This window comes from Archocentrus centrarchus, chromosome 8 (genome assembly GCF_007364275.1).
Source record: "Archocentrus centrarchus isolate MPI-CPG fArcCen1 chromosome 8, fArcCen1, whole genome shotgun sequence".
Lineage (NCBI taxonomy): Eukaryota > Metazoa > Chordata > Actinopteri > Cichliformes > Cichlidae > Archocentrus > Archocentrus centrarchus.
Genome location: NC_044353.1, coordinates 20,442,653 through 20,467,531, shown reverse-complemented (window position 1 = coordinate 20,467,531; position 24,879 = coordinate 20,442,653). Strand labels below are relative to the sequence as shown.

Sequence of the window (24,879 nt, the reverse complement as noted above, 5' to 3'; positions counted from 1 at the left end):
ATACTTTGTCTATTATATTGATCAAATCACATGTGAGTAGTACTGAAATCTTCAAAGTTACAAAAGGTTCACAAACGTTTACTTGTAAATATAAACGTGGGACAGACATTTAAAATATACATTAACATGTATGAGGTGGGCCAAATATTGAAAGTGTAGCTCACAAGTTACAACTATAAGAATGATCACTTTTTCAACAATGTCAACCTAAAATGAAAATGTATAAATATATACATTACAGTGTATTTGATTTTATAAGTGTACACATGTGCAGACAGAGTGAAAGGACTGTGGACTTTATTTCTTTTGCACTTTACATAAAACAGGTTTTTCAGACCCTAGCTTTATTAGAGCTGTACAGTATTTCTCTTCTATATAACACACTGATGTACGCTCTATAACTGTCTATTTACAAATGGGATTGTGGTTCAAAATTAAAAGGAATTTCCCTCATAAAGCAAAAGGGACAGATCAGAATAAATCAGTGTTCACAGTTTAGGAAAGTCCGACTTTCCACAGTTCATTCCTTTACCACAGTTTGAAGACTTTACTTTCCTACTGCCCAACACAGCAAACGCTTAGTTTGAGGGTTATCCTGTAAGGACCGACAGTGCTGAGGAAAAGGAGAAGTCCGAGCATGAAAACACGACTGATGCATAAAGAACTGAAAGATTAGTAACAGGATTGTTTAACCCTGAATAAAACTTTAGACTGCAGCTCTACTTTGTCCATACAATGAGTTATTTGCACGCACGTGGATGCTGTTATCACTGTTATGTTTCTCTTTTGGCAAACAGAAACCCAACATTGACTGAGTGCTATGAAAAATGTGAAATGTTTGCTACCACCATTGCCTCAATGGATGTTTGACAGAGAGGCGACTGGCCTCTTGTCCCTGGATCCATTTTGGCAGAGGAACATAGTGAGTAATCCTCTGGGTTTTTAAGTACAGGGCTGGGTAGGCAGGTCTGTCATACTCCATCCAGAACTACAGTTGTCCAAAACGCAATATTCCTCTTCTTGTTGTCATCCTGTTTGCCTTTTGACACACTGAGGGAGCCTCTCAGTTCATGGAAGATCTTTTACCTTGAAAAAAGGAAGGAAGAAAAACTTGAAAAAAATGGCACCAAATCACAACCTCAGTTGCCTCAAGGTGCTTTATATCGTAAAGTCAAGTCAATAATTTGAGAGAAAACCCAACAATCAAAACAACCCCCTATGAACAAGCACTTGGCAACAGTGGGAAGGAAAAACTTCCTTTTAACAGGAATAAACCTCCAGCAGAACCAGGCTCAGCGAGGGGCAGCCATCTGCAGTGGCTGGCTGAGGGTGAGAGGAGGGAGACACGACAAAAGACACAAATGCATTCAAGGGACGTATGCATAAGTCTGCTCTTATGACTGCCACAAACCAGATAATATAAAGTATCCAAAAAAAAAAAAAAAAAAATAGTGCTTCAGCAATCATCACGTCCATTTGTGAACAAGAGTGTAAAAAAGTTTAGTGGGAGACATAAATCAATAACCAGTCCTACCTGGTTTGTGGCTTATCAGGAAGAACTAAACAATTTCCTTAATTTGGAGAAGAAGCCCCCTGTTTCAACTCTGCTTCCTTGTCATGTTTTCTTTGCCCTGCCTCAGACTGTTTACCACTGCTGCCCTCACCTGGACAGAGATTGATACTGCACCAGCCAGATTTATCAACTAGGTATAAATTATTTTCCTAAACCCCATTTTAGTGGACCAGCGAACAAAAGAAGGGGGGAGAAGTTAGATAATGAAAAAAAAAGAAAAAAAAAAAAGTAGAAACTCAATGAGACTGTGTACCTGTGGTGGTGGCAGTGACACCGTTTACTGTCCCCTCTACGTCCGCCTCATCCTCAGCGTAGCTCAACAACAGAGCTTTTTGCCTGTCTGTGAGATTCCTGTACAGGAAAACAAGGTTTTAACCTTACTGCAATTTGGAAATAAATCTTGAAATTACACTGCAAAGATGTCAGCGCGGCCTTACTTAGGTATTTTTATTTTGACGTGGATGTAGTGATCTCCGAAGCCATAGCCACTGACTCGAGCGATTCCCTTCCCTGCCAGACGGATCCTCTGGTCTGTCTGGATACCAGCAGGGATCTGAAGACAAATCCAGTCAATTTTTACACTGTATGTGTTTGAAATATTTCCCTAACAGTCGAGTAACTGGAGATTCTACTTACAGATAAATTCAGTGTTTCATAAAGGCCCTGTGCTCTGGCTGTGCCGCCCAGGATGGCTTGTGCCACGGATACGTGAAGGTCAGAGTGGATGTCTGCACCGTCCCTCCTGAATATGGGGCTTTTTTGGACCTGGGCACATTCACACGACAATCCCATTAACAACGCTCAGAATGAAAACACGTACCTTCTGGTACATCTAAAATCAGCAATAAATGCTAGCTGATATACAGCAGACACTAACCCGAAATGTAATGAAGATCTCCTTCTTTCCAACTGGCATTCTGACTGTCTGGCCATCTTCCACCCCTGCAAGGCATAACATGCAGTATTAAAAACATATTTTTTTATTTGAACAAGTGAAGCGATCTCGCTCAACGAATAATCCCACTAAAGTCAACACCAGCAGGCTTGAACGGTAGAGGGAGGAGATCCAGCTTCAATGCATACTTGAAATTTGTAGGATTATATGTCCATTTTGCTTTTACTACAGTCTTTATGGTGCATTAAAAACCTCAGCACACATAACTGTCCTCCAGGCTACTGCTATTAAATTACATATTTATGATAGAGCTAATTAACTCTTTGGGAGAAGATCATTTTCCCCATTTTCATTTTAATATGCATAATTATTTGGTAAGAAAAGGGGCCAAAACAACCCTAATTAGAGTCACATTAGGTATTTAACTAGAGAACTGAATTCCATCTTTCCATTCTTTCAAATTCTGGAGCGATTAAACTATTTTTCCTCTACGTTCATCAGTGCAGTTGCACTTTTAAGCAACGTTTTAATAATTTTGTGAAACAGCCTACAGCAAAGCCTGCTTTCAACTGCGGCACTTGCTCATTGACAGAACAAGAGCAAACATATCCTTGAGGTATCTATAGTGTGTAAACAGTACTCAAGTAAACAGACACGAGTGTGACTGACCTGCAGGCACGGGAACCATCACCGCCTTCTTCTGTTTAGTTTGTCCCGAGCCACGGCAGGAGTGGCAGGGGGTGGAAATGACTGTGCCTTTGCCACCACAGCGCCGACACGTGGAGCGCATCACAAACGGGCCGGTGTTTACCGTTTCCTACAGTGAAGAGGATTCATGTTTAATAACACAATTAAAAACAAAACAAACTACTGAGATAAACTCAGTGTCAGAGTGCTTACCATGCCAGAACCATTGCAGGAGTGGCAGTGTTGCACCTTAGTGCCTGGCTCGTGGCCTTTACCATCACAGCGCTGGCAGGTTGTTTCGATGTTAACTGACATTTCTTTGTTGACTCCCTTTGCTGCCTGAGTAAATGTCAGCTCCATGATATACTGTGAGAGGAGAGGGGGAAAAAAAAAACAAAACAGGGTGAGGAGGAAATTCATCACTCTCCATATGCAGGGAGTAAAACCGCCTAAATGAGAATCAATTGAGGAACTGCTTGGCTTCACTTTGACCCCGTTTTACAGTATCCCTCTAACCTCCTGCGGCTGCTCAAATATGGAGTTGAAGTCTCCAAAGCCACGGCCTCCAGAGAATTCTCCAAAGATTTTGCGGAAGAGCTCCTCTGGGTCCATGCTGCTGGCATGCCCACTCCAGTACTGCTGACCTCCACCCGCCTGACCTGCATCAAAGCCCGCTGTGCCATATGTATCATACTGCTTCCTCTTCACTTCATCACTGAGGACCTGTGAAGAACAAATTAAAGTAATAACGCTCAAACTTGAAGAAGATGTTTCATAGATTTCAATGTGTGGATTAAATATACAGTAGAGGTAATGACTGAAACCAAACCTCATATGCTTCAGCCAGCTGAGCAAATTTTTCCTTGGCTTGTGGATCATCTTTGTTGGTGTCAGGGTGATACTTTTTAGCCATCTAAGGGACAGAAAACACGAACACACTGTCAGTTACTGCAAACATCGCTCCACTAAGGTCCAGTGAAAACTGTATGTGTGTTTCAGGCAGGAACAGACCTGGTAATATGCTTTCTTTATCTCTTTCTGCGTTGCTGTGCGTGGAACCCCAAGAATCTTGTAGAAGTCCTGTTTGCTGCTAGCAGGGGCACTTGTGTGAAAGGACAGTGCGTAGACAGCATGGGGTGGTTTGAGGCCTGACATTGTGCAGCAGGGTAAACGGATGAGTACAGTCGCAAGATAGAAATGCAGACAAGTGAAATAATCCAGCTGGAGGACAGCTGTCATGTAATACATGGATGCATCTAAAAATGCAGCCCTGCAACACTACAGAACAGCACTACAGCTGCAAATGTTCAAAATGATGTCTGATCTTCATGTAACTCAGAGGCAAACACAATTTGACTTAAGACAATAAGAAGAATAATTAAAAGGTTTTACTTGTATGTCTTTTTGAACACAGTGTAAGTAAGTAAAGTTGAACTTCTTAACTCAAAGACCCTCGTGCTTGGCATGCACAGAAACAGTGGTATCTCTCCAAATCTGTGCACGGGGTTTAGGACAGCAGGTGGTGCTTTGCTCTTGTAAATGTTAAACTAGCCTTTTGCACAGGAGAGGACATTTAATGTGAAGTCATGTGCCTGACATTTTATGCACAGTGCAAGGGTGAACTATTGGACAGATAATGCAAGCTTATCGATTATATGTTTCAACAATCAGGAAGATTTTAGACCATTCCTCAAAAACAGAACTGCTACAGTTCATCAATATTTGAGCTGTCTTGACTGAACACCCCTCTTCAGGCCATGTCAAAGAATTTCAGATGGGTTAAAATCAGGACTTGGGCTTACCTATTCCAAAAATCGTAATTTTTTTTCTTGCTTTCTTTCACTGATTTAAATGTTTGTTTCTGGCCATTTTCTTCTTGTACCACCCAAACTCTTCTAAGCTTTAGACCAAAGACTGTAGCCCTAACAATAATGATTTTGTATTACTTGTTTTCTCAATATAAAGCAGCTACAAACCACGGGTGACTAGCACCGCCAAAGCTAGAAAGTTCTGGCTTTCAAACATCATCGCCGCCCCTGTTATTTAGTAGTGCTGCTGAGCTGAACTGTAGCTGCATCAAGGCAGCTCTTAATAACTGACTGTACAGGTTTGCAACTGTGTAACAAGTTGGCTTGTTTAACAGTGTTATTTGTGATTAATTACCGGATGTAAGTAACAAATAATCCTAATGGAATGGACTCCTACAGGAATGGAAAGCATGCTTAGGTAACCCTGACCTGACAGAATATTCTAGAAAAACAAAGGTCCCTAAAGGTCTCTAAACGTGGAGATTGTGAACTAGTTGGCTTGATGGAGCTATTGTTAGTGGTTAGTGACTAGGTCAAAGTCTACAGTCTGTCAGTACAATGTAACAACATCATCCTCCTCCTCCTGCAAGCTGCACTTAATGTTACAAAGTTGGCAACATTGATTGCATCACACTTGATCACATTTGAGAAGGCATCAGAAAAATGCGCCGCTGTATGAGCTCATCTCTTCCTCAGTGCTTGCTTGAGCCTCATAAAGTACTTTTATCGAGCAGTCTTACCCTGCGGCACTTGAGTGAAGTACAACTACAAAAAAAAAAATTAGCCTAGCCTAGGCTAGGCTACTCCCATATGGCTAACACAGCACTCACCTGACAGCCCTCTCAATGTCACTGCTTTCCCCGCTCCGCCACACACCAGGCTCCCTCCGCGCCACAGGTTTTCGGCTCCCAGCGTAGAGAAACTCCGCACCTCTCCATGGCCAGAGCATACAACAGCACTGACAGCTCTCCGCTGTCCCGAAGACACGGCGACAGTAATCCAACGTGAGGAGCAACGAGCAGCCGAGGACGCCATCATTGCTACACTGGCCGCCGCTCCACACGCTCTACGCATGTCCGGGGACCAAGATATTCTGTTTGATTCGAGATGTCACTCTCTCGAGAAAACATGAGCTGTGAAAACGTTTCTTAAATCACATTTTTCTTTTTCTTTTTAATAAAGTTTGGGTGAGAAGCCACATCGTATAAATCACGACCGGCTAAAATTATTAAATTCTCCCTGTTTTTATTTTATCTTATTTATTTTTTTTAGCCTAAATCGCATATAAAAAGCCACAAATAAAAGAGGGTGCAAACGTTTTGTGAATCGGAGTAGCGTGTAAACACGGCAACGCGTTCGAAAAATAAATTCCCGCCCAATCGGACAGCTCCGCGGAGCAAAACGAGCGAACACTTGCGCGGCAACCCTGAGCTGTCAGCTGAAGCAGGAACCCTCCTCTGCCGAGCACCAGCCAGCTCGACAGAGACACCCGGAAGGCACTAAAGTCAGTTTGAGAGGGCAACATGAATCGCTTTAAGACCTCCAAATTCAAAAACACCACTCCGAAAATTGCCAAGAAAGATGTGAGTAGCTCACGAGCGCCTGGATAGGAGCCGATTTGGTAGCTGGCGTTACCGTTTGTAATTAGCTGTGTGATGTTTTTTTTTTTTTTGAGGGGGGGGCGCCTGCGTGTTTGCAAGGGATGTTGAACTTCCTGCATCTGGAAATCTGCCCGGTATTCAAAGCATGAGATGCTAGTATTCTGTGGGTTTTTAGGGAAGACTGAGCTCATTGTGGCTGCACGCCGCTGCCAGCCTTGATAGGATGTTGCGTAGATGCACATCACCATGCTTGTGTTAAAATAGCTTATTTTCTCATTGCCCGCAGTACATAGTTTTGATTGCTCCGATTTTCAGCCAGTGGGGGGAAATATAAATCTAGAAAAGGGGATGAATGATTGAATTACCACGCAGTCTCTTTTTTAGTGATAGCAGTCCTACAGATTGCAAATGGTGACATGTCTGGACTGGACTGCAGTGTCTTGCATACATATCTGGACCATTTTTTTTCTTAACTTCAAACGCCTGAAGCTCTGCTTGCTAAGGTGTATGTTATGTAATCCCCAGCCTTATTATTATTATTTTTTAACCGAAGCAGTAAAATGCTTGGCATGCACAGAAACAGTGGTATCTCTCCAAATCTGTGCACGGGGTTTAGGACAGCAGGTGGTGCTTTGCTCTTGTAAATGTTAAACTAGCCTTTTGCACAGGAGAGCACATTTAATGTGAAGTCATGTGCCTGACATTTTATGCACAGTGCAAGGGTGAACTATTGGACAGATAATGCAAAGCGGGAGGAGAAGGCAGGCAAGAAAGCAATTTCTGAGCATGGCTGCAGAGGAATTTAAAGCAAGTAGTGAAAGAAAGTGATCAGTCAACCTAAATTTGTATCTGTTAGAGGACATATTAAGAAGTGGATTAAGTGGTAGAGATAATGACTACCATTTATTGTCATAATCAGCGTTATATGTGGCTTAGATGGAGGAATTTAAGTCAAATGTTGGGATCTTATTTTCAGCTCAAACTGCCTCTACCCAGGCATATTTACATTTTTTTTGTCTGCCTCTCTTTTGTCACAAACACGCTTAATCCTGTTAAGATAAATAAGATGAGTGCTTTGGAACAGAGCAGGAGTATATCTTCTCTCAGTGAAGCTGCTGGAGTTGTTGAAGTGCACTTCAGCTGCTGAATGACCAGAACAATAGCTCTCAGTTTCCTGAATAGCAGCGCTGCAGTAGTTACTGGAGCATGTTGTACAGATGCACTTTTCCTCTTGCTGCCTTGTTAATGTTATGAAAGAGTTTTTAAGAGTTCTCTGCTGTGCAAAGCAGGGAGTGCTTCCACTTCCTTCCCACTCATGCGTGTGTGCGCGTGTCTGTTCTCAGTCAGATCCTTCCTGTTTTTCGCAGCGTTCGCTTTCTTTTTTTTTTTCTTTTTTTTTTGATTGTGACATCAACTTGGCCATGTGAATCATAATATTATGAAACCAATAAGAGATGGTAGTTTGTGGTCTTTGTTGCATTGACTTATGTTTGTGCATTATCAAACCCGTGCCTTTAAATCTAGGAGTGGATCAACAATGTCCGAGCTGGCTCATTCTCCTGCCAAGGGAACCACATCAAAGCAAGCTCCAAGCTGGTGGCTTTCAATTCTGAGCAGGCTGGTAAGGCTATAAAAGTTAGGCTGAACAGTAACATTGCCTCATACAGTGCTGTGGAAAAGTATTTAGTACTTAGTTTTTGCATATTTGTTTCAGATCATTAAACAAATTTTAGTATTAAACAAAGATCACCTGAGTAAATATAAAATGCAGTTTTAAAATGATTTCATTTATTAAAGCTATCCAAATCAACATGTACCTGTATGAAGAAGTAATCACCCCCTAAACCTTTATAACTAGTTGTGTCACCCTTGGCAGCAAGAACTGCAATCAAGCATTTGCAATACCGTACCATGGCAATGAGTCTTTCACATTGCTGTGGAGGAATTTTGGCCCACTCTTCTTTGCAGAATTATTTTACTTCATCTACATTGGAGGGTTTTTCAGCATGACCGGCCTGTTTAAGGTCATGCCAAAGCATCTTAATTGGATTTCAGGCCACTCCAAAACCTTTAGTTTGGACTTTTGGATCATTGTCCTGCCTGAGTGCGCTTGAACTTCAGAACAAGAACTGATGGGCGGACGTTCTCCTTCAAGATTTTCTGGTAGAGAGCAGAATTCATGGCAACTTGTCCAGGTCCTGAAGCAGCAAAGCAACAGACCATCACACTGCCACCACGATGTTTAACTGTTGCTATGATGCTCTTTTTATGAAATGCTGTTAGTTTTATACCAGATGTAACGGGACTCAAACCCTATAAAGTTCAGCTTTTGTCTTGTCAGTCTACAGAATATTTTCCTGAAAGTCTCATTTTTTTTTTTTTTCTTTTTTTTTCCAGCAGTCAGCAGTCGTTTTTGCCTTGCAACTCTCCCATGGATGCCATTTTTGCACAGTCTCTTTCTTATTGTTGAAACATGAACTCTGACCTCAACTGAGGCAAGTGAGGCCTGCAGTTCTTTAGATGTTCTTTTGTGACCCCCTGGATGCACTCTTGGAGTAATTTTGGTAGGCCGGCCACTCCTGGGACTGTTCCAGGTTTTTAATATTTCTCTCACTGTGGTTCACTGGAGTCTCAAAACCTTAGAAATGGCTGTGTAACCATTTTCAGACTGATAGATGTCAGCGACTTTGTGTTGCTTTCTGAGATCTTTTGTCTGCTTCACTTTGCCAGACAGGTTCTATTTAAGCGATTTCTTGATTCAGCAGGTCTGGCAGGCTTGGGTGTGGTTAATGAAATTTAACTCAGCTTTCCAAAAAATGTTGTTAATCACAGTTAATTCATGATTTTAAAAAGGGGTGCAATTACTTTTTTCACACAGAGCCAGGTGTTTTTTTTTCTTTTAATAAATGAAGTCATCATTTTAAAATCAAAACTAAGAAAACAGGAAGGGGCAAATACTTTTTTACTGCACTGTATACAAAGAAGTATCCACTGTTTATAGTCTCAGTCATGTTTGTATTACTGTCACCTAAGTTCAACATATGGAGATAACACAATCTAAAAATCAAAGATTGTGTCTTAGGAGAAACATTTTTGATTTGAAAGGATGATCCCTGATATTTCCTGTCTGCAGGTGGAGGCATGCTGGGCCTGTCTTCAGTCAAACCTGGCTCAGATGGCCAGTGGGCTGTCACCCAGATTTCCTGCCATTCTGGTATTTTTTTTTTTTTAACCTTTTTACAACTCTTTTAAAGCACAAATCACATGAGAAATCGAACTCCTGTTGCCCAGAAATGAAATTAGACATGTGACCTGGTCCTGATAATTTCTATTAACTTTCCTTCCTCTCTGTCAGATCTCGTGACTGACATGGACTTCTCTCCTTTCGATGAGAGTCTCCTGGCGACATGCTCAGGAGATGAAACGGTGAGCTGTTTAATGTCCTACTTCTTGCTGCCCTTGTTCAGTCTTTGAGTAAGTTCACTTTTCCATCCTCTCAGGTTTTGTTGTCCCTGGCGGGACTTTGAATAGTTTTTCCTATTTAAACCTTTTGAAGACTCCCTTCTCTCAGCATATTGTCTTCAGCCGCAGGTGCCCCAGCTTACTGGAATGTGCTGAGCGGAGTCCTGCGTCTTCAATCTCAGCAGCTCGGTTTACCTCACAGACCCGTAAACATATGCAACTGTTGCCGCACGCAAACCGAAGTGATCTGCAATGCCCAACATCTGCAAAGCACTTTCACTCCTCTTATCTTTTGCCAGCACATAATATTGTTTCACCAGCTTGGTTGTGCTGAACAAGGAAAATGTCAGTGAAATATGACCTCAATTACATGTTTTTACTGACTTAACTAGACTTTATGTAAACTCTTTATCATAAATTTTCATTTAATCTGATCTGCCAACATTTGCAAGAAATCCTGACATGAGTCCAGACCCTGAATTATTCAACACTTAGAGACATAGAGACAGACGTCAATTGAGGGTCTCATGTCTGGCTGATGTTACACCTTGATATATTAATTACAGTTTGTTCCCTTTGTGAGGCCAGACAACCACAGCCCCTGAAGTCTTTTGGTTGTTTAGCCTTGCATGTCTTCAGAAAACTGCTGTTTGAGTAGACTCATCTGAAGCATTTCATATCATGTGGAAACTTGCAAATTGTTTCAGAGATGGAGGTAAGAACGAGAAGGAACTATTATCTTCATATCTCTTCCTCTTTGTGTATGCAGGTGAAACTGTGGCGTTTGCGTGATCCAGAGCAGGAGCAGCCCAGCAGCCCGGAGCTGACCCTGCGTCCAGGTCAGGGCAGGCTGGAGTTGGTGCACTTCCACCCGACCTCCTCTGGCTTGCTGGCTGTTGGCACCACTAAGTCTGCTCAGGTTTGGGACACCAGCTGCCAGGAAGCACCGCTAGCAGGTAACTACAGCCGGTGACGTGCGTCACGTACGCTTTCTCGGTTAAAAAAACAAAAATCTTTGTTCTTTGTTGTACATCATGTACTGTCTTTCATTTTTAACATTTTGGTCTGTGACAGTTAGTTGCCAGTTGTCTTTTTTTGTGCCTTGTTTTGTTTCTGTGTGTAACCTGAAGTTATATTTGGAGTGGGGCAAAGTGGATGGTTTTTTTTTTTTTTTTTTTGGAGACTCTTCACTGACACTGCCTACGTTTTACAGCCCTGTGGCTCTGTCTAAGTGCTGGAGCAGCAGAGGTAATGTTTTGGTTTGCAGTCCTGGTCCCAGTCTCCCTGGACTGGCCTCAGGATATAATCACTATCCTCTGGCCTAATCTCCCCCACACAAACACCGTGCCCCCCCCCCCCCCCCCCCCCCCCCATGACAGCTGGCCTGGCTGCTGCTGCTCACTGCTGATCCAACTTTTCATGAGCTGTACCCGCCACCGTGTCTTTCATCGCCCTCATTTGTAGTTTTCTTTTCATGTGTGGTCAAGCAGCAAGATCTGAATGACAAAATGTGCATCTTAGTGAGCGTGTGTTTGGGTTTTTTTTTTTTTTTTTTTCTTTTTCTCTCTATAATGTGTAACTGTCTTAACAAGAGCACCCTTCATTTTTTTTTTTTGTGTGTCACCATGAAACAATTCACACAAGCTGTGCTGTGCTCAGCCTTACACGTGCCATGCTTTTAATTTCTTACGTAAACTGGTGAATTGGTGTAAATCATCCATACTTTTATTGCTGTGTTTTCTGAACTCTGGTGCTTGATTTATGGCCTCATCTCTCCCCTTCATTTTCCTAAGTGACCTCTCTAGATTGATGTGCGTGTTTTCTGTCTTGTCTGCATATGTGCTGTCAATCTGTGGTCATTGTTTGTGCCATCATTTCCCCTTCTTTCTAAACCTTTTTACCTTTGTCTTTTTTTTTTTTTTTTTTTATAACATGAACATTGTTTTTTCAGTTTTGACCACTCTAAATAATGCATTGTGTGTTTGCAGTCCTAGAGCAGCACGGTGACCAGGTGCAGAGTCTGAGCTGGAAACTGGACGGATCCCTGTTGGCTTCCTCTTGCAAGGTGAGGACAGCTGAACCTGTGCAGGATATACAGCCTAAGTCAAAACGAAGCCAAAATGCAGAAGCAGTGTGTGCAAAAACTAAGTAAACTCCATGATTCAGCAGCTTTTAGAACCATGTTTACCTGCAGTAACTTGAAGTGTACTTGTTTTTTTGGATGGCTTTAGCCGTCTCTCACATCGGCGGCCCACTCTTCTTTACGATGTAGATTCAGATCATAGAGGTTTGTGGGCATGCTGTTACACCACAGCTCTTTTAAGGTCCCACCGCAGCGTTTCAGTTTGTTTGACCGACCCATTGCAACACTTTGATTCTTTTGTTTTTCAGCCATTCTGTTGTAGATTTGCTGCTGTGCTTGGGATCATTGTCCTGTTCTATGGCGTAAATTTGGCCAAACTTTAGCTGTCAGACAGCTGGCCTCACATTTGGCTCTAGAATACATTGGTGCACAGAGGAGTTCATGGGCGAAGCACCAAAGCACCAAAACTTTTGCTTTTATAGAGTTGCTCACACTTGCTGAAGATCAGTAAATTAAGTGCATTGGATTAGCAGCACCTGGCTGCTGCTTACCCTCATAATTCCTATGGAAGCATTAAGGGTGGACACTGAATTTTGGCTTTGTTAAATAGATAATGAAATGCCATTTGCTGTAGTTCATCTAAGGTTGTATTTACTTAATACCTGCGAAGGACCAGATTTTTTTTTTTTTTTTTATTAGATCTGAATAGATAAAACCTTAGAAGCTAAAGAGGGCGCTCTTTTTTTTTTTTTTTTTTTTTTTTTACCATGATTGTGCATTACAATGACTTAAAGAGAAGGCTATAACTGCTGTGTGCCCGTATGGGTCCTGGTTTGATTGCTCTAGTTGCAGTTGTAGTTTGTGACCACTAGATGAAGTCAGTGTCTCACACTGATGACAGAGAGCCTCATGTTGAAACTTGCTGCTCTTTATCTGTTTATTTCAGTTTATTTCAGAAAACTGTTAACACGGGTCAAACTCATAAAAACGGATGGGGGTCACATTACACATTGGATTAGGAACTGTTGAGCTGGTCTTTAGAGGGAAAAAGGATAAATTTGGAAAGCCAGTTTTATGGGAAAAGATGCAATTTGCCATTTATTAATGTTTTTGGCATCATTATTAACATATTAAAACAGAGGGCATGTGGAGGTTTTCTGGAAACTTCAGTCTCTTGGCAATAAAGGCTCTAATAATGGAAGCAGGCTGCATGCAAAGGATAAATATATCAAAGGCCTTTGTTTTCTCTTAACCCCACCTGACCCCTGAGCCCCAATCCCTATAAATAGGTTCGTGTTTTGGTGCAAGTTTAAGTCTACTCAGTACTAACACTTGTCTGACATGTCCAGTGGGTATTTAGTTTACAGGAAGAAGCTTAAACATAAACTAATTTAATTGCTCAAGAAAGGAAACTGTGTTTTTGGCCAAAGGGTTTTCCATTTGAGTGTTAATGTTTTAAGTAAAGGAAAAAGAATAAGGGATGTGGTGTAAATCTAAGAGTTTAGGTGGAATGATTTCATGAATATATTTCATATGCAGGAAGAGCCTAAGGGATTTATTTATTTTTTTTATCAGTGGATCATAATATTATCTTGTAAAGTTTTAACTCTCAAATTGTGCACTAGAGTAAACTTTACTAAAAGGACACATAATGTGATTAATTTAAAAATGAAGCAGATGTCTCTGTTGTTCACCAGAGACCATTCTTAATTAGCTTACTTGAGCTTGAGACCAAACAAACTTTGGCACAGAAATATACCACACGCATCTACTTAATGGGTATGATTGTTGGTTCAGTCTCCCGTGTTTGTCTTTGTTCTGACAAGTAACAAATTATTCCGCCAATCATGAGCTTTGTCCAAATGATGACATTAAGTTGACAGGATAATAGCCTTCACCAGAGCTACCAAGCTTACCGTCAGCCTCAGCTTAGACTCAAAGAACAGGACACCTCAGAAACAAGTGTGTGCAGAGGAGTGGGAGTGAAGTGGGGTGGGGTGCAAGATCAGAGGCTGGGGGGGAGCTCTGAGGTTCTTGCTCCGTTGGGCTCTGGTGTCATTTAACCAGAAGGCCTCCTTCAATCTCTCCAATCCAGCTTATTAAAGCAAATAGGGTCTGCCAACATGTGGGTCCAATCCCCCCAGCCCTCCTGTAGGATAAACAGTGGGGCACAGGGCTGGGTTGGGAGAAGATCAAGGGGAGACCACCACCCCGAAGAGTAGGAATCATGACAGGCCTCATTTGAACCTACAGAGATGTATATTTATGACAGATATGCAGAGGAAGGCAGCATTTAGTGCAGTGTAACCCACAGGTAGTGTGATCAGAGATGGAATTAGGGCTGTTTTTTTCTTTTTTTTGTTGTTTTGTTTTGTTTTTATCTGAATGATGGATGGCCCTGGGTGGTACGCTGCCTGGAAGTGAGGTGTCTGTGGATTTCTGGTCCTATGGTTCACCTTGAATTTTGAAAGTGGCATTTTATCTGAGCTCTATTTCCCACGGAGCAAAGAATAACTGATTAAAGGATTATACAGTCTCGAACTGCCGGTCACATCAGGGTTTTACACTAGTAACCATGGGAAACGGGGAACACCAAGCTGGCAGCAGAGTGTGTTTAAGTGAAGAGAGAGTAAGAGAGCAGCCTTGGGTGAAGATTCCCAGCATCTGTGTGTGTTTGAACGCATGTGAAAGTTGTGTGCGGCACACTAGTGGTGAAAACTCATTAACAGCAGCTTGAGAATGAGGCTCCATCACTTTGATTAAACAGCAGCTGTCTCAGCATAGACACACACACACATACGGCTATCTGGCCTCTGTGCATTTATGAGTTTAGGTGGGGTGTGTGTTTATATGTGTTGTTGTCATAGGCTTAACATGGTGTGTTTGCTTATTTGAGTTTATGTGTTTGTCTGTGTGTGTGTGTGGTTTCTTGGTGGACAACATCTGTATGTGAGAAACCCCTCAATTGTGTATTTGCGCAGACAGATAGTGTCCTCTTTCATATCTTATTTGAACTACAGCATTCAGGGTGATATGCCAGTCTGTGTGTATGCGTTTGATTATTCTAAGGTTTGCATTGAAGGCTTCTTTTTATTTTTTATTATTTTTAATTTATGGAAATGATTGTCAGTAGAAGCACCAGCTCACTGTCTGCCAAAATAAGATAATCAAAAACATCTTTATCATTTAGAGAGAGAGTTCAGAGATAAGTTTTAGATAAAAATCTGGCATTTTGGCAGCAGGTGGCCTGTTACCCATGTGTGCATGTGTTTGTGTGTATGTCTGCCTTCTGAGTCTTTGGCTTAGTCCCAGGTCACAGAGGCCTGAAGACATAGCTTTGGGGCATCGTGCTCGTGGGTGGGCCTCACTCACACAGACAAGATGGAGAGGCAGAGAAAGAAGCAGCACATTAGTCAGAACCCTTGTTGACTCCTCAAGTTAAATAACAGCAAATATGTAGCTTCTGTGATTGCTGTGGGGAGCATCACATTCTTCAACATACACTTGATAGACTCTGCTCTGCTGCAGCCTGCCATGTTTGTATTTAGATTCTATTGTGCTGTGCTCTTTTTTTTGTCTCTGAGTTTAACTGCATCATAACGAGCCTCCTAATCCCCCGTGACGCGTATATTTTTAAGTGTGTGTATGGTTTTTGCCTTCCATGTATTACCTGCTGTCAGCTCATTATGTTAAGTTGCTGCTGTGATCAGACACACAGCAGTATCGAGTGACACAGCTGCAGACACACAAGTCCCAGTCACGGTTTGATCCCATTAGGCCCCTCATTTCCTTCCAGTCACACAGGAGTGTCTCTGATTGGCTGCTTTGATTGATGCCTAATGCGTGTTTGGGCTGGCTGGGGTCAAGGCACAGGAGGCCACAGAGAGGTCACTCGATTGCATTTGCTAACAATGAATGAGTGAGATCGCACTGATAACTTCAACATGTAGCTTTCATAGTATCATTCAATTGGAAATGGACTAATCCTTTTATTTTGGATGATTCTCAAAATAAATGTAAATCTAATTAAAACCGTTGTTTTGACAGAAAATACAGACATAAATATCCCTACTGTGAATAGCACAATATCCTGTTAAAACTTATATTGCCATTTATTTTGAAAATGAGCCTAAATCATCAGAATTTTTTGATTTTAACCTCAGAATATATTTGAGGTGTCATTTAACCAGTGAGGAAATAATAATTGACAGAGTAGCCTCTAACTCATTTTCTTTGTGCTTTTTCTTACTGCTTACCAGACCTCATATCATTGCTTAACTTCACATACTGTTCCTTTACAGTAAACTGAGGATAAAAAAGGAGAACTATAACTATGCAGACCTGATTTGTAAAAAAAATTTTGTAAAGGGTAATTGAATTTAGACTTGGTCTATGTATTTCAAATAATAGTCCTGTAATATAACTAATTCACTTACTGAGTCTCTCTTTATTTTCTTTCATGCTTGGCTAGGATAAGATGCTGCGAGTGTTTGATCCCAGAGCCCAGCTGACACCTGTTCAGGTAAGTCTACAGTAAAGTCACCACAGTGCTGTCAGAAGAACAACTGCAACTTTTAACACCTATAATTTCTTTACCGACTCAGCTGATGAGTTTGTGGCTCAAAGTTGTAGCTTTTTTTCCCCTGTGGTTTGGTTTCTTTACGCACAGAGAAAACTCCAAGCGAACCAAAATTTGCCAGTACCAACCACGAGTGAATGTTCAGTCCGCTTATTGGCCAGATGAGTCTGGGGCGGGAGCAAAAAATGTGAATAGTGGAAGAAGGTGTTGTGTTCAGAATTAATGGATAACATGAAAAATTTACTCCTCTCATTCATGTTTGTTCTGGCAGTATTTCACATCTGCACATTTATGGCGCATCCCATGGGCTGGTGCGGATGTGTCGGAGTGTGATTACCATTTTCACATTCGCACAGTTGAACTGGACCGAGGGGGAAAATGAACCAGAGTTTGATTTTAAATAGGCTAAATAGCACAGGTGTGGAAACACCCTAAATCAGGCTACAGACGTGCAGGATGTCATCATTGTTTTCTGTTTTTGGCTTTTTCATGAGGTGGGACTTTATTTACAATATGAAGAAATAGAAAATCATCGCCCCTCAAAATCAGCATTCCTCAATTTTAGGAAAAAAAAAAGTGGAGACATTGGGAGAATAACCGCTCTGTTCTCTTGTCACTCTACTCTACTGCTATTTACTGTAATATAACCCCCCCCCCCCCCCCCCCCCCTCTCCATCTAGTGACAAACATGTTGAAAGTAACCCAGAGAGCTCACCACTGGCCACTTACAGTAATTCATCTACTATTGATTTATGGATGTGCTGCACACGATGCCGTCACTGCTCTTGTATTCCCATGGGTACCCATCCCACACTGAACCCATCCCACTCTCACCCCTCCTTTTTTTTTTTTTTTTTTTTTTTTTTTTGTGTCTCCTTCACTGACAACTGGCTCTGGGCCAGTTTTATCCAGCAACAATGAGGAAGTGGAGTGGTAGGGTATTTGTGTGCTAAGGGGACGATGATGAAAAGATGAAGGGGGGGTGGGGGGGCATGAGTGAGTGTTGTGAGAGGCAGCTCAGTATAGTGCAAATAATCTCACACATTTCCACGGTGGACCTCCCAGGCTGATTTAATTACTGGGATGCTAAGCTGCCTCATGGGCGCTTTCATTTGTAAATATGAAGAATCCTGAAGAAACACTGCATGCAGCTTAAATATTGGATCACAGAAATACCTGGAAGGCACAGCAGGCTGTATGGAAGTGAGGCATATTTGTGTGTTCATGCACCTGCGAACATGTGTAGACATTTGTATCTATGCGCACAGTATTTTCTCACCCATGTGCTTTTTATTTGTTTTGAATCTTTTGAGACCTTCATGAAAGGGTTACTGTTTCAGAGGTATGCCTCTGAAGCCAGGAAACCAACACAGGAAAGGGTACGGGTATGTGGATGACTTTATTTGTGGCGCGCTTCTTGCCATACGCCTTTACAATGCAGTGATGAGTGCGGTGCTTGTGTCTCGCTTTTCTGAAGTAACATGATCTGGCTTCTCTCCCGTCTTTGAACCTGGTTGTTTACGTCAGGTGTCTCAGTGTTTGATGTCATTTTAGTGTACCGCTGTTCAGCCGCCTGTTGGAATTTTCTGCGCAGGAGGGTTTTCTCACAAGACACGCAATGCAGACATCAAGAAGAGCTTTTCAGCAGTGCTATAAATTGTCTGAAAGTATGATATTCCAGGCAACTTGGTACAGCCAAAGGGTCTCATTAGTTTAGATTAAATCAGTGTTGGGTAGTCTGTCTGTCTCAAGCAGCGTCTCCAGTAGGAGCCAGTGGTTCCTAGTGGCGGGGACATGCTGCACTAGGACATTTTAGGAAGTCTGTGGCACTTTTTGACTTGGTTAGAAAAATGACAGTGGAAAACAGCAGATGGGTGAAAAGGCAAGGTCTGGGTCAGTTAAAACAATTCTGTGCAAATTTTGCAAATCACTGTCACCAGTTCTGCTGTATCAAAATCAAGCTGGAGCTTACACAACTTTATTTTTTTAATCTGCACTCACCTTTTTGTTTCCTTTTTAGTTCATCTGGTCTTGTGCCACAGCGAGGCGTCCGTCAATCCTTTCACAGTTAACAAGAATCTCTACTTCCTCTAGAGTATTGGTCAGACTTTACTGAAATGAGATTCATTTGTCCTGGATATGACGGTTTGTGAGTCTCCTTGACTTCTCTGTGGCTTTTGAGTCTCATTAGTTTGTGCAATACAGTCAACCAATGACAGCAAAAGTTATTGCTTTCTTTCTGTACTTCACATATTACATTAATCTGTGAATTGTGATGGATCATGAGCCAGATGAGCTGTCATTGACATTCTGGTTTTTAAACTCTTGAGCACCTAATGAGACTCAGCAGTGTTTCTGGCAGAAAGGTTGTGAGACCTGAAGGCTGTAACCAGCCCTGCAGGTGTTTAGATATTTAGCTGGGAATCCTTGGTGACCCAAGTGACATCCATACTGGCAGATTAAAGATTTCTTGAGTCACAAAAGACTTGATAAAGCTTTACATTTGCAGTAGTATAAACACATATAGCTGCCACTCGTTTCTTTATGCTTTGCTAGGAAAATGAGAATTGGGAGCAGCAGTTTTGAAATATCTGCACACATACATGGAAATACAGTATATAAGGCAAAAACCAAGTTTGTACAGTTCTGACGAGCTTGAAAATCAATATTTGGTGTGACCACCTTTATTCTCCAACACAGCCTGAACTCTCTGAGGCAGCGTTCTTGTCATTTCTTTAAGTAGGCTTCAGGAATAGTTCTCCAGGCTTCTTAAGGGACATTCAAAGCTCTTCTTGGGAACTTGGCTGTTGTTTGTTCTGTTCTCTGCCAAGATGACCCTACATTTCTTCAGTGATGAGGTCCGGGCTCTGGGGAGGCCAATCCTCAATGTAAGTATCTTATTGTGTGTTTATCCAGGTGTGATTTTATTGCACACCTGGTCCTACGTCAAGGCTGGATTGACATGTCTTTCAGATACTGTTCATCTGCAGTAGATAGTTTTTTTGTTTTTTTTTTAAGGCCTGCCACTACTTCTTTTGTCCTCCACCTTTTCAGTTTCCTCAAGTCTTTTTAAGGACACACTGCACACCATGCTGATATATGCCACGTTTTCCACTAATAGCTCTTTGGGAGTCCCCCTTGTCGGTGCGAAAAACGTATATGCCTGTCAGACTGTTATGTTTGTTATTGTTTTATAGTTTCAACTAAAGAAATAGAAACATTATTTGTTTTTGTGACAGGCTGCTAGTAACAAAGTACCTAAAAACACAATTTTAAATTTAGTTCTTTGTTGAGTTGTCTGTCATGTATGGACACAAAACTAGCTGATCCTTTGAGTTGGGTGCCTTTTTGATGCTGGAGAGATCCACAGGTCAGTGTTAAGTGGCTTTAAAAAAAAAAAGAAAAATCATTCCTCTGAAAATGGTCAGGTACACAGACTGGATGGAAAATGAGTGAAAAAGCAGCCAGTGTCCAAAGAAAAACTTTGAAAGAGCTTCAGAAAGCCTGGAGAACTGTTGCTCAAGACCACTTTAAAAAGTTTGCAATAAAGTCTGTCTCCTTGGAAGCAACATATAAAGAAATAAGAGATGGATGAAGAATTTTGCATCGTACTGGCTTTTCCTTTTGTCTATATTTTAGCTGTATTGTATACTGCAGGTCTCCCAGCTGACACACCTGTTGCTAACTGCACAGCGTTTGCTCACAAGCTACAACCTTAAAATTACAACCTGTGCTGCATTTTCCTTGTTACTTCCTTTAGCACAAGTGATTTAAAAAAAAAAAATCAGTCATCAGCACTTTTCAGTATGAGCAGTACTTTAAATGTGAAGCCATTGTCAGATATCTTTATTTTTATTAATACAGTAAGGGACCACAAAAAGAGACAGACTGAAGGTTTACCTCTGTTTTCATGCTTGCTTTAGCTCTTCTTTTTTCCTGTATAATCCATATAAGAGGCTAATGACAGACCCTTCTATCCCTCCCTCTCCCAGCTGGTCTGCAACAAAATTGTCAATTCAAAAATGGTTTGTGGTAAGTTTTCTTAGACTGCTTGGCCGCAAGTACACTGAGGGACCATTGAGCCAAGTCCACTAGTTTCTCCACCCTCTTTCTTTGCTTTCCCCACTCTCTGTATGTTATTGCCTTGCAGAATACTAATATGTGCAGATATGTGACTCAGCAAACTGAGCTTCTCTCTAGTCAGCACATTAATTCACCACCTCAAACCAAGGAGAATTGGGATCCAGATCAGAGTTATTAGAGGGTTTGCTCTTGCCTGCTTGGTTTTGCATTCTCTCGCTTCCTTCTTTTCCCTCTATCTCGCTGAAATCCAGAAGGTCCTGCTTTGAAAGGCTTTGGCTTGGGCCCACTGAAGAGTGGGCAGAACCTCACCCTGACAGCTTTCAGATGTGCGTCTCTGTCAGAAGAACGGGAGAGTCGCAGCCACTCCTATTAGCACCCGATCTGCTGAAGGGTGCGGGCGGTGAATCCTAAACACACTGAAACATGATGAGTGCAGTAGTTTTGATGCATAGAAGAGTCTGAGCCACAGAGCCGTTCAACACTATAAAACACAACTCAGCACAACATTGCACATTGCACGAGTGGTTTCGATAAGATTCCACAAAATGTTTGTCCGATGCGAGGGCATTTTCAAGCACTTTCTCCACTTTGCATTTTGAATGGTTTGTTGTTGTAGATGTGAAGTGATGGCAGGGAATGGCCATTGTGGCCACAAAGTAAACAGAGTGGGGCAGAGAAGTGGCCAAACTATGTGAATTTGTAACCTCACTGGGAGGTCTGTTTTGCTTCCTTCGTGAGCGGCAGACAGTTGTCTTCATCAGGAGACGCCGCAGGTCTTCTCTAAAAAGACTTTTTGGGAAGGATATTGCAAGAAAGCTGGAGAGCACGAGGGTAAAGCATGAATTTCTCTTATTTTGAATATGAATTCCCCTGGAGTAAACAAAGTGAAATTATATGTCTAACGGAAATATTTTTCTTTTGTTCGAAGAAACACTCGTCTGTGTTGTGCTCATCCAATAATTGATTGTACTGGCTATTCTCCTCCTGCCCCGAGGACTGCAGAAACAATGTTGTATTTTTAGGTAATTAACTGGATATATCACATGAGTGAAAAATGACTCCATCCATCTTCCTCCACTTATCCTTTTCAGGGTCGCGTGGCAGGGACACCCTGGACAGGTCGCCAGCCTGTCGCAGGGCTAACACAGAGAGAGACAGACAGCCATTCACATCTATGGGCAATTTAGACTCATCAGTTAACTTAACCCCACTACCTGCATGTCTTTGGACTGTGCGAGGAAACCCACGCAAAACACAGGGAGAACATAGTCAGTCAGTGAATACAGTTTTCCTAGCAAACGTGGTGGTTGCTTGGGGATCGCTCACTAGGACTTCACACACAAACAGTGTGGGTGCAGGTTACAGGTACCAGCTACAAGACAGCAGCATCAGGCAACGGGACAGCAAAACACTCACCAGCAAGACAAACAGGCAGCAGACAAACAACAGTTAGATATTGGAGATGGGTTGGGAAGGTGCATTAGAAAACAGCTCCATGTGTCAGTGTGAATGTTTGTATTAGCGGATAAATTTGTCCAAGTTTTTTTTCTGGAGATAGTTCCAGCAAATACAGTATTTGTTTTAGGAACTCAGGAGCAGCACAGTTTTTGTTGTGCACCTGACTGGATTCTGTGAGGCTACGTGCCTTCGTCATCCTCCGCAGCATCCAGACCCATGAGCTGGGACACAACTGGTGCCTTCGTTCTTCCAAAACCAGCCTGGTTCAGTGGGGCTTGCTCATCCCTGTGGCCAGCACTGAATTGGGTTCTCCCTTAGCCAGGTGGAGTAAATATAGGCCCTAATTACAGCCCTGCTCCTGCTGTATTTATGGGAAATAAGACTGCACAGGGTAATTAAGGTCTTGGACAGAAAGAGCAGTGTATATACTGCATCTGTAATCAGTGCTAGTGTGTATGCATGTGCACAAACGACTGTGTCGAGGTGGTTGGCACGCTGAAGATTGAATTTCAGATTTTAATTTTGTTTTGTTGTCTGTTTTTCCTGAATCTCTCTTTTCCCATCAAAGAAGCATTTTAATAATCTTTCATACGTCTTTGTTTAAGAGTTACAAATTGATTTTGAATAGTATATCAACCACCAGCTAATGCCATCTGAAGGACACTCTGTGACCTAAAGCAAAGCTCTATTAACACATTTATCGGGTCTTAAACACAGTCCTGTTAAGCTGTCTCATTTCTGTCGAAAAGGTTTTAAAATTATTACATTTATCCGAATCAATTACAGCCTTGGATTTCTTTCCAGAATTAAATGACACAGTGTAAGAATAGCAAAGTGGTAAATCATCAAGTACCAAACAGAAACTTTTTCTTTTTTTTAAACTCTTAGCTATTCTTGGTTCTACCCTCATTGCCATAACATCCCTATACTGGCCTCTTGTTTTCAGATGAGGTTCTTTCGCATGTCTTTGTAGCTGGGCCTCCACCCTGCTATCCTGTACTGAGCTGCAGGACTCCTCGAACTCGGCACTCAAGGCGAACTGACATGATCCTAATGGGCCACGTGTCTTTGTGGGCATCTGTGTGTCCTCTCCACTCTCCTGTCTTTTGATCTATCCCCAATGGCTGTGTATTTGCTGAGTGTGTGGTTCTGTATTTGACTTTGTGCCTGTGTGTATACCATGTGTGTTTCAAATTACAGTGCTGAAAATACCCCTCATAGTTTTGGGCCAGTGCTGGCCGTAAGAGCTGTCGATCTGTGGTCGCTGGAAGAGGAGGGAGACAGGAAAAGGGAATAGTTTGCTGGACTTGGGGGCCACATTACTTTTTTTTCAGCTTGAGCTTCTGCTGCTTGGGGTGAAATTAGAGAGGACCATGGGCTGGCGTGGGTTTGGACTTGAGGAGGGAATGCTGGGCAGGGCCAAGGAAAAGCAAAGTGGTTTCAGCACTATACCATCTTTTATATCCCGCTATAAATTACACGGAATGAACTCTGTGTTAGCCATTTGTGTATTTATAATTACAGGCATAATAAACTACACTTATCTGTGTTTCTTTGAATTCTTATAATTGTGAAAAAAATAAGTGTGTGTGTGTTTGGAAAATGTGTGCTCATGCTCATATTTCTCATTACAGGCTGAATAAACTACAGGCAGGCATGATGAGCTTAGATTGTGTGTGGACTCTGGCAGGCAGCACAAAGAGGCTCTTTGAATGCTCTAGAACAATTTAGTTTGTATCACTGATGTAGACCCAGAGGGACAGACTGTGAAGGAGAAACATTCAGAGACATGACGTGAAATGGATGAACTTAATTTTGGTGTTTGTGCCTCTGCATTTGGTCTATTTTGATGCTTCATTTATTGTATAACTCTGTGCATAAGAAAGTGCACTTGAGGTGAAATTTGCTCACTCTAGTACATTTAATTCCCATGGATTTAATCTTCGGGATGTGTGGATTTTGGATCAACCAGTATAATAGAAGAACTGTAATTATCAGCTGATACCAGATTATGAAATCTGCATTGTTAGAGATAATTAGTGTGCACACATGCGGAAAAATACTGCAGTGCAGTAACTTGATGCAAGATGTGCAGTCACCGTTTTATATGCTCATCATCCATCCATTTATTCATTTTCTTAACTGCTTATCATTTTAGGGTCATGGGGAGCTGGAGCCTGTCCCAGCTGCAATATGTCAAGAGGCCGGGTACACCTTGTGCAGGTCACTAGTCTCTTGCATACTAACGCAGAAAGACAGGCAACAAATCACACTCACGTCTATGGTCAGTTTGGAAACTAAATGAACCTAACATGCATGTCTTTGGACTGACTGAAAGTTAGTAGAAGCAAGAGAGAATACATGTGTGTAAATGAGGGGAAGGCAGGTTACAGGTGACAAGATTCGAAATGAGTATATGAGAGGGAAAGCTCAGGCCGAGTGTTTTGGAGACAAAGGTTGAGATGGTTTGGACACGTGCAGAGGAGGAATAGTGGATATGTTGGGGAAAGGATGTTGAATTTGGAGCTGCCAGGCAGGAAGAAAATAGGATGACCACAGAGAAGTTTCATGGATGTAGTGAAGGAGGACATGCAGAGGGTCGGTTTGACAGAGGAGGATCCAAGGGATAGGGTGAGATGGATGTGGATGA

At 42.0% G+C, this 24,879-nt stretch overlaps 2 protein-coding genes across 3 annotated transcripts in view; one reads left to right on the top strand and one right to left on the bottom strand.

Annotated features, from left to right (window-relative positions):
• Window positions 1-280: 280 nt before the first annotated feature.
• On the bottom strand, window positions 281-6,042 carry dnaja3a (DnaJ heat shock protein family (Hsp40) member A3a). The gene is made up of 11 exons (XM_030736624.1): window positions 5,794-6,042; window positions 4,167-4,303; window positions 3,985-4,068; window positions 3,672-3,878; window positions 3,369-3,521; window positions 3,138-3,285; window positions 2,451-2,515; window positions 2,210-2,338; window positions 2,011-2,126; window positions 1,827-1,924; window positions 281-1,086 (listed from the first exon to the last, which is right to left on the bottom strand). Exons 1-11 carry the CDS (start codon window positions 6,035-6,037, stop codon window positions 1,064-1,066), a joined length of 1,404 nt encoding a protein of 467 aa, XP_030592484.1. The 5' UTR covers window positions 6,038-6,042; the 3' UTR covers window positions 281-1,063.
• A 349-nt stretch (window positions 6,043-6,391) lies between these two features.
• LOC115784995 (mitochondrial import inner membrane translocase subunit tim16-like) overlaps window positions 6,392-24,879 on the top strand; it is a 113,286-nt gene continuing 94,798 nt past the window's right edge. For both annotated transcript variants that reach the window (XM_030736414.1, XM_030736412.1), the window contains exons 1-7: window positions 6,392-6,546; window positions 8,089-8,185; window positions 9,698-9,778; window positions 9,920-9,990; window positions 10,796-10,982; window positions 12,015-12,091; window positions 16,581-16,631. In XM_030736414.1, the coding sequence (XP_030592274.1) occupies window positions 6,487-6,546; window positions 8,089-8,185; window positions 9,698-9,778; window positions 9,920-9,990; window positions 10,796-10,982; window positions 12,015-12,091; window positions 16,581-16,631 (624 nt within the window). In that variant the 5' untranslated portion in view covers window positions 6,392-6,486. The remainder of the gene's footprint in view (window positions 6,547-8,088; window positions 8,186-9,697; window positions 9,779-9,919; window positions 9,991-10,795; window positions 10,983-12,014; window positions 12,092-16,580; window positions 16,632-24,879) is intronic.